Here is a 10201-nt window from a genome sequence, read left to right on the forward strand (position 1 = left end):
TTGTTGCTAATAATGCTGTATTTGTAATCAGTGTACTATACGCCACGATAACCCTAACCCAAAAAATAATATAAGGACACATTTTCTAAACATATACTATTGCATTCACATTTTTATTTTATTTTTTATTTTTTTACGCAGGATATCTCTTGGGTTTTTCAGTTATTCATTTTCGTCATGTGCTAATGTTGCTATATTTTTAACCACATTGCGATACAGGGATTGGACATCCACATTGTTCCCTCTCGTGTATAGGGGAAAAAATAATAGCTTCACATGACAAAAACAATGCAGGGTTTAAATGAATTTGCCAGTGTTCAGTCAACACCTTTCTGACAACAAAAATCGTAGTTCTTTCTAAGCTGTTGCAGTGAATAACAATATGTTATAACAGGAGTTCGTCTTATTGTGTCCACCCCCTGTACATCACTTCAGCTTTTATTACCCTGCTGCCAAACTAAATCAAATTCAGACTGGATATATCACTTGAAGCACTGAATTTCAACAATTCAGTCTCTAAAATGTCTTGCTGTTCTCTCATCTGAAACGTTTTGCCAAATGAGGCTGTGAGTCATTAATCAAAGTTGAGCTGTCATTAACTTTTACAAGCACCAGGTGAGCGGAGGTGGATACATGGCATTTTAATGAAACCCCTTGCATTGGACATGAAAGGAAAAAAAAGATTATTTTATAACTCCGCAGCAAATCTCATTTTCTTTTTCCTGTTAACCACAGGATGCCATCATAAAACTGGGTCCTTTGCCTCGCCTCCTGAATGACATCAGCATGGCCTTGCGTAACCCACACCTCCAGCGGCAGCCCAGCCACCAGACAGACAGGGTCCCGGAGAGACAGACAGACAGGCTGCTGTCACGGCCGAGCTTCAACAGGGGCATCTCGTCCGAGTTTCAGAATCTCATGATGAGGGATCTTAATAGGTAGGCGACCTCTGTGATTATAACAGCTTCACAAAACATCTGGGATTTTACTGTCATTTTTATCACCAGCTGTCTTTGATGTCAAATGCTTAAACTTTGATTGTTCATTTCTCTGTTCTTGTTTTTATTCACTGGTGGAAAGAAACATGTTCAGGTTTAAACATTATAGACCTACTTTTAATCAGACAGAAGAAGTTACTAGTTACTAGAGATTTGAACAAATGATAGGGTTGTAAATCCCAACAGGTTGTTAAAGATTGAACCAGTGGCTCCTCACCTTGTGGCTTGTGACCCGCAGAGTCATTAGCTAATTGTGTATATAGTCGTTAAAGTAGCGCTGCCTTGACCAGCTCCAACCATAAAAGCAGCTTGAATGCAGGACATGTACTTGTGTTTTTCCAGTATTTGTACTTTGACTTTAGTAAAGGATCTGGAGACGTCTTCCACCACTGCTTTATGCAGTTTTGGACTCGCTGCCTTTTGAACTATTATTAACCTGTTCTTGTGAAGGAGTGTAGGAGCACGTAACCTCGTAGTATCAGTCTGCAGCTATTATCGGCCTTACTCGCTGCTGTTCTCCAGCTCTATAGATATCACTCGCTTGCCTTCCCCTACCTCCACCGGAGGGGTCATGCCATCCCGCACCCAGATGAGTTTTCAGGACCGTGACCACCCTCATCGAGCATCCTCCAAAGACATGTTTTATGTATCGCGCCCTCCCCTGGCCCGGTCCAGCCCAGCCTACTGCACGAGCAGCTCGGACATCACCGAACCAGACCCTAAGGTGAGTTTTATCACACTGACTTGGGGAATCATCATCCCATCCACTAGGTTTATCTTTATCAAAGTGAGGTTAGTATGGCGTGCATGTTAGTCATACTTAATAGAATCTGCCATCGTTTGACCGAGGCTGTAGTATATCATGACATCTGCTTTTTTTCCACTGATTCACCACGCAACTCATCCTAGCGGTATTTCCTGGGAAATACTTTGAGGCATTCCGATATCCAGGCCTCGCGGTAAAAACACCCGCACCACCCTCACCCATATCATCCGTGGCCACCTAACATAACAAAATAACATGGGGCACATTAGCCTCTCATATCCCTTATTATCTAGGTGCTCAGTGTCAATAAAAGCGTATCTATGATGGACCTCCAGGATTCCCGAATGAACAGCGTGTCTAACCTGCAGTCGGTGGAAATGCTCAACTCCTCCCAGGCCTCCATCGCCGGCATGGGCAGCTTCGGAGGGCTGAGCAGCGGAGGCGGTGGCGGCCTGGGGTCGGGCCTGAGCAGCCAGCTGCGGGCCGGTGGGAGGTTGTCAGCTGGCTCTGGCGGCTCCAGCATGTCCGGCGGCCTTCGGCTGAGCCAGCTGAGCCAGATGGGCACCACCACCGACTCGCTATCCCAGCAGCAGCAACAGCAGGCCGCCGCCATGCGCTACCCGCTTTCCTTCCAGAATCCCCTCTTTCATCTGGCGACTGCTGATGGGCCTCAACAGCAACAGCTCCATCACCAGCACAGCCGGGCTCAACCCCCAGCACCCCTGCTCCTTGCCCCAGAGCCTGAGCCTTCTCACCAGACCTACATCCCACAGTTCGCCCACGGGGGGTTCTCTCGCAGTGAGGACCTGTCCACCCTCAGGACCAGGGACAGTCACCTGGGCCAACCCAGCATCATCCACTCACACAGCTACAGTGACGACTACAGCAGGGCTGACTATGGACGCAGGCAGATGTCCATGCACGTGCAGGTAAATGTATGTTCGCTGTGTTCCGGTGTCTGTATGTAGAGTTTTATTCTGATGACATAAGCAAAACTAAAGATATTTCATTTACAGAAATATCTACCAGTTTCCTAAACTGGAGCCCTAAAAAAAATGGGTCAAACAATTAATCGATTCGATCAAAATTGATGCCAATGGACTAATCAATGAATTATTTCAGCTCCTCATTTTGAATTATTTTCAAATGATCGATTTTGTCGTCTGATAATCCTTCATTGTCATGGATCTATTACTCAAGCTGGACTTCCTGGATCATATTTCATTGTTTCACTGGTACCTGAGGCAACACGCCCAACCTCCGCAGCCCCTTGCATTTTTTTAAGGCAGAGCTGTTTTCATTCTGACCGACCACTGAGTTCAAAGCTGCGTCATCTGCCCCAAAAGACAAGTGAAAACACTGACGTATTATTTCCTTGTTTTCTCTGTAAGGATAACCTTCAACAGCAGCAACAAATGATGGGCATGACCTCCCAGACAGGAACATCCCACTCCTCCCTGGCCACCACGCCCCCCTCCACAGTCCAACCTGTGCGCCAGAGTTCTGTTGCCCCGCCTCCCACCCAGCGCGTCAAATCCCAGACCTCCCATCAGCTGTCCGTCAGTGCGGCTGCTGCTCCCGCTGCTCCGTCTAAAACACGACCGCAGAGCGGGAATCTCCTCCAGTCACCAGAGTCTGGCTACGGCGGCAGGCAGCACGGGCCCCGGCAGCTGTCCGTCAAAGACAACACTGCCCCGGGCCTGCCCCACCAGCAGAGCTCTGTCAGGGAAAGCCAGAGTCCGCAGGGAACCGCCAGTCAGAGCACTCAACAGTCACCACAGCAACAGTCTCAGCAACAGCAACAACATCTTCTCAAACCCACCATGAGCAAACAGGTAACATCTGCACACTTTAGATTTATTTTCCTCCCTTTGTTCTTCTCTTTGGCGATCTACTTTTTTCTATCAGCATCTGTTCTCGTGGATATTTCTCTACAGCGTCTCAACAGAGATTTCAGTTACTGTATATGGCTTTTCACTGTGTGTATGTGTGTGCTTCACTGAGTAGAGCGTGGTTCTAATACTGTCAAGATTAAGGGCTCGAGTCCCACCAGGGACCAGCCATGCTCAAAATATATGAACTCATGCAGCTCTGAGGCACTTTGAATAAAAGCCTACTCAAAAATCACTTGTTATGAAACTGACTTTCATCCACTGAAGAACTCATGTTCTCATATTCAGTGTGCTGGCCTTTCTTCCTAGGGGTCCCAGTCTCCATCCACCCTCAATCCCCCAACCCCAGCCAATGAGCGAACAGTGGCCTGGGTCTCCAACATGCCTCATCTGTCAGCTGACATTGAAAGTTCGCGGATTGACCGTGAAGAATTTAAACTGAAGGAGTACTCAAAGAGCATGGATGAGTCACGCATGGACAGGGTAGGTATCATTTCAAAGTTTCAGAGCTGGCCTTTAAAGGAAAAACCTTTTTTATTCATGTTTAGTAAAATGGAGGAACATTGAGTCATGTCTGTCATTGCTGAGCAGATGGCGCTCAGCTCTGGTCTTAACACAGAAGTCCAGAGGTCTCAAATAGTGTGGGAAACAACAACCATCAGCCAAATGTTCATAAATCTTTTTGCAGTGTTTGGTGTATTCACTGTACCTCAGCCACCCCAACTTTCAGCATTTGGATGCTGTTTTCTTCTTTACAGTTTGCATGAATATTCATAAGAACTAAACTACATAAACTAATGCCACTAATCCCACTGAGAAATCAAGGCTTGTAAAAATCTAACCTGTCTCTCTATCTCTGCCTCAGGTACGGGAGTACGAGGAGGAGATCAACTCCCTGAAGGAGCGCCTGGTGATGTCCCATAAAAAGCTGGAGGAGTACGAGCGGAGGCTCCTCACACAGGAGCAGCAGACCAATAAGATCCTCCTACAGTACCAGAATCGACTTGAGGACAGTGAGCGGAGGCTACGGCAACAGCAACTGGAGAAAGACTCCCAAATTAAAGGAATAATTAGCAGGTAAATGGAGGCTGTTGTTGGGCTGGAGGGCAAAAGACAGCTAAGACGTGGTGTTTTATAGGGAGGCCATGGGCGGCCACATTGACTTTATTTTTGTTTATTATGCTGCCTTTGGTGAATAGATGAAATGAGTTTTCCTCCAAAGTATGTGGAAAACGTGACATATTCTCTCAGATTAAGATTGCTAGCATTCATTAAAATGTATTATACTTCTGAGGAGTCAGCAGAAGCAGAAGTCTTTGCTTGACACAGTACAACTTCAGTATATTGGATTCTATTTAACAAGATTTAAACATGAGCTTGAATCAGTTCTTTCCAAAAATACATATATTGCATATTGGAATAAGACTCTATTTACCAGAGGTTGTTATCTTGCAAAGAATATTGCAGTGTAGGAGGCTGGTTTCAGTTTCATTAAGTACTACAGCCCTGGGAACAAGGCAGAGAGCTATATATTGAAAGCCAAAGCTGCAGACATGTAATGAGTGACAAATTAAATGAGAGACTGTAATATGGAGGACGGAGATCTATATCCTCTTTGATAAGCATGCAAGGCATGTTCCCTTGACCGCTGGTTCTTTTCAACTGAGTTAAAGTGGACAAAGGAGTCTTTGATTGTCCTCTGAGCACTTGTTGTAGTAAATCTGCTATCATAACCTCACAACATGATCACTCGTTATTCAAGAGCGTCATATTCGGGTGACTGCGGAGAACTCCAGTTGAGTCCTAATTTATCGAGTGCTTGTGTGAAATTGTAATGGTGCAGTTTTTGAGTGCAGTCTTTAGTTTTTATTGATCGACCACAATAATTAAGTAGTTGTTGGGAAAAGAGTGAAATATTGATTGTATCTCACTTGTATTCAGGCACGAAAACCAAATGTTTGCTATGCTGTGAGGACTTCTGGAGGATTTTAAGTTGAGTGCACATTAGCATTGCTGCCCAAATGTAGTTTTATTTTTTATTTATTTATTTCTTTTATTGTGGAAAGAGTTCAGTTAAAAGACTCTGTCAGGAAAAGAGTACAATATGTTCTTGTTCACGTATCGTATAATAGTCTGTGGTCTGCAACTGAAGGGTGGATATCTGTGACAGAGAATATTGCCACTTCTAATCCACTCCAGGAAAGAAGACATGGAATGAAGACAGAGACAGTCCTGCTCGTCTTTTATGGGAAATCATCTTTAACCGCCTAACCTTGTATATAAAACCATCGTTAAACACCTTCCCGTGTCCTTGTGCTGCTGCACTAATCATCAGCCATTTTTATGAACACAGCTCTGGCTTTTAACTGGATCTCGGGGTCATTTGAGATGATTCCACTTAGCTTAATTTTCAGTTGACTCTCCAATGAGATTGCACTGTAAAAGCACAAGAGGATTGAAAATTTGATAACTTCAGAAACATGTCTGCACTTTTTAAAGCAACACTAAGTATTGTTTTGGACCTTCAGGCACAGGACTACGGAAGACCATGGTTTAATATAAGCTCTTCCATTTTAAATCAAGGTAAACCACGATCACTGACGGACAGCTGATGTATCTTTCTACATAGTGAACATGGGGACCAAAACCTCTCTCCTTTTTTTGTACACACATACGATGCGATGGTGTAATACGAAGAGGGGAGAAAGTCACAGACAAAGCTTCAATCAGTCTGTGAAAGATGAAGATTCAAGCATAAAGGCGTAGAGGAAATATGCCACCTAATAGAGAAACTATATCAGAGCACTTAACCATTGATTACCGCTCCCCTGGAGCACGAGCTTAAAGCGAACACAGCGAATCTGCTTCACACATAAAGCATCTTGTGCTGGAAACTGATATTTCCAAGGCTTACACTTGTAACTTGTGTGACTTTTATCATTTGACCACACAAGGATGAATTAAGTAGCAGATCTGGATGCTTCCGAGTCAATTTTACTCACAATTTACTGAGCCAGACCATGTCATCGAATTCATATCAAGACTTGTGCATCATCTGGACGTGTTTGAATCTTAATGCACATAAGAGCGATGCAGTGCAGAGAGTGTGGATGCCAAGATATGTGGTCTCAGGCCATCATATTGGATCGATTGGACTCCAAAAATCTTAGTGAAATGACAAGTGTAACCATAGCCTTATGTTTCTTTCATCTTAAATTGAATTTTATGTTAAATTTTCACATTCAGATCCATTATTTGGATGCAAATGCAAGCTCAGGTTCTGCAAAAAGGAGCGGTCTTGAATTCACGGCTCCTGTGTCGGCTTGAAAAAATCTCTTCATCTGCAGAACAAAAACACTTAGCGTTGTGTTTCAAGTTTCAGAGATTTTTCTTTCAGAGAAGCCTTAATGTTCTGTGCATAAACTTTTACTTTAAGCTCAGAGCAAATCCAATATCTGTCACTGGACCAGATACACTTTTTGTTCTCAACAATCTAATTTAAACCAAAGCCAAATATTGAGTTTGAAGTCATGCTAGGTTAAATCCACTGAAAACACTGAGTCCACTTTACCTGTAGCACTTTTATCTATATTTTCTTTAGGGTAATGATCCCATTAGTTGGCTACGGGCTCTCCTTTTCTTTTTCTTTTTTTTTTTTTTGTCAAAATATTTTAATGCATTTTGGTAATTATAAATATGAATGAAACTATTTATCTTCCCCAAGCTGTTTGCTGTGGACTGATATACATTTGAGAGATGCAGCGAGTTGTGCAGTAGGGGGAAAAAAAATGTATGGTCTTAATTGTACCTATCATAGTAATAATTTATTTTTAACTATAATCCATAGCATATTAAAGTCTGTGATGCAAGAGCCATAACAATAATAATATATAAAATATATATGAATTCTATTGAGAGTGAGATTATAACTATTTTTACTTGGCAATAGCTAACGTTTTAGCAGGAGAAGCGCAATAATAGATACAATATGTCTACATGTGCTGTGTGTGCGAGTGCACATGCAGGATCCTGATGACGTATATTGTATGCATTTTGTGTACATAAAGAAACAGTAACTTCCTGCCAAAATCTTTTACCAGGTGCCATCCACAGTATCTAAACAGAGAAAATAAAGACCTGGAATACTGTAAAGTGCAAAATACCACAGAGACAACATGACAACAATGACGTGACTCTTTGACAACAGTATGTCCTGAAGTGTGTTCTTAAGTTCTCTACTTGTTTTTGGCTTATCTGTACGGTGTTTGTGAATTTATCTGCATTTTAAATGAAAGACTGCAATGGATATTATTTATTAATTAAAGCGAAAAAGATTATCTTATATCTGTATGATTTTGCTGTATATGCTTGGTATGACTTTGACCTGCAGTCCGTCATTGGTGGTGTCCAGTGACATGGTGATCAGAGTAGTTGTTTAAGAAAGTTAGACAGTTTTGTCATTTAACTTATGCAGTTACAGTATGATTTAAATATTACCATTAAAAGGGCAACCATCTTATTATTTTTCTTTTTTCCCTCTCCAGAGATATAGATAATACTCTGGTGTCAGTATATCTGCCTCTCTTTTGTAGCAAGAATATATTGATAGGCTGTATAGATTGTACTACGGCAAAACTTATGTTTAAATCTTGCAAATGAATTCATAGTGGTGATGAGTTTTGGCTTGATGTGTGTGTGATTGACATGGCTTGTAGCAACAGCCAAGGGTTTATATTCACTTTGTACAGACCTGTGTCAAATAGTTGCAAATAATTCTTAGTTTGTTTTGACCAGATGGGTGGGGGTCGCCCGCATCGACACCAGTCCGATGCTGAGAGGTAAGTTTTCAATCAGACACACGTGCTGTGATGGCAAAGAAAAGAAAGTATTTGCAGCTGCTGTTTGATCCAGGTCTGTTGTTTCTTTCCGTTGACTTTACATTAACTCTACATCCTATTTGACACCTTTGTCTCTTGCCTTTTTTCTCTGTAGCAAAATATTCAGACATTGTGACCTCATGTTGGTAGATACACACATTGTTTTGACTACATGTACGACTTGACCTCAAAAGCACACTACTTGAAGTACAACTGGATATAAAAAGCTTAACTTTTATTTCTTTTCTTTTTCTTTTTGTAACATATCACCCACATGAATCATTGTCTGCCTTTTGAAGTCATGTCAAAATCTTAATGCTGTATGCCCATGTTACATTCCATTGTTTTCTGGGACAGTGCTAATATTTCTGTCTGTGCTTATGATTGATTCTTTTCTTTTTCCTATTCTCTTCTTTTGTAAAATAACTCTCAACACTGTACATTATTTATGGAATAAAACATCCAAACACTTATGTTTGAAACTTCACCTGTGGATTTTCGTTCTTTATTGTCGAACATGTGCCTCTCTGTGTTCTGAATAAAAAGATATGAATGTGCTGAAAAATAGCTTTGAGTGACACACTATGACTTGATATGTGTTATATTTATTCTGCGTGGTGGCAATTCAATGTTCCTGTCAACTATTTGATTGGCTTAATGAACACATGAGTGACAAGCCTTTCAGTCATTTTACCAAGACAAACTGACATAAAGTTGTAAAGTTACTCCTTCATGCACGATTATAAAGGGATAATATTCCAGGAAGCTTATTTCATGTCAACAAATTGCAAGGATGTTTATTCTGCTGCGGTAAAATGTCAAGTGAAAACCTTGTAAAACAGATTGAAAGTCATGAAAGTGATGCAATGAAATCTTTCATGTGAAGAAGATGTCTTTTTTTTTATTCACACTAACTTCTATTTGGCATCGATCACCACCATTATAATACTCACAGTTTAGCCAGTTGGCTGCGTAACTGCAAGATAACCCTGTGTGAGAAATATCCTTGAATGACCCTATCTGGAGTAAATCCCTGGCACTTGGATAATCATGAGAGCTGGGAAACCTGCGCTGTCCGCTGGCTCATGAAAACTGCAGCAGTAAGCTCGCTCATATCTGTGAGCGGAGTCTTTGAAATGATTAGTCAAAGGATTTTCCACCAGTGGCTTGGTCAGTCCACGTTACATAAGATGGGCAATTCCCTGGGGATGATCGGGATCTGTTACTGAACCATTCACTTCAGATAACTTGGAGTAATTGTCCACAGTTGGCCGTAATTTGCGCTTTGAAAACACCTTAAATTGGGAAAAAAGGGCTTTGATGAGTCCCATTGCGGCGAGAAGAAAAAAAAAAAAAGAAAAAGAAACCACCAGTGAAAATTGGCAGTGCCTCATAAAGCATGGCTTTGGTTACTGCTGCTCAACATTTGCATGGGCTTAAAAGATTGAGCTGCTCGTCAGATTTGGGATTCAGATTTAAGATACAGGTAACCAGCAGCTCGTCACTGAGTTGTTGAGCCAGATGTTGGAGATGCATCTGCTCAACTTCTTGTATAAGTATCATCTTGAATTCATAATACTCCCTCTCCTGTCTCTTATACACATCTATGTGTATAAGAGACAGACCCATGATTGAGCCAAAAACCAGGATTTTCGCTGATCAGGTCTG

At 41.9% G+C, this 10201-nt stretch overlaps 1 protein-coding gene across 1 annotated transcript in view; it reads left to right on the forward strand.

Moving 5' to 3' along the window:
- Nucleotides 1-10201, forward strand: part of syngap1b (synaptic Ras GTPase activating protein 1b) — a gene marked incomplete at its 5' end in the record, with an annotated part of 100443 nt that overhangs the window by 74139 nt on the left and 16103 nt on the right. Inside the window, 7 exon segments of the mRNA XM_087174215.1 lie at nucleotides 736-938; nucleotides 1521-1722; nucleotides 2100-2693; nucleotides 3156-3599; nucleotides 3966-4139; nucleotides 4522-4780; nucleotides 10153-10196. Coding sequence (XP_087030341.1) covers nucleotides 736-938; nucleotides 1521-1722; nucleotides 2100-2693; nucleotides 3156-3599; nucleotides 3966-4139; nucleotides 4522-4780; nucleotides 10153-10196 — 1920 coding nt within the window.

The sequence above is a fragment of the Seriola lalandi genome, unplaced genomic scaffold, assembly GCF_002814215.2.
Source record: "Seriola lalandi dorsalis isolate HSWRI2012SDOR001 ecotype SW California unplaced genomic scaffold, Sedor1 jcf7180002054330, whole genome shotgun sequence".
Lineage (NCBI taxonomy): Eukaryota > Metazoa > Chordata > Actinopteri > Carangiformes > Carangidae > Seriola > Seriola lalandi.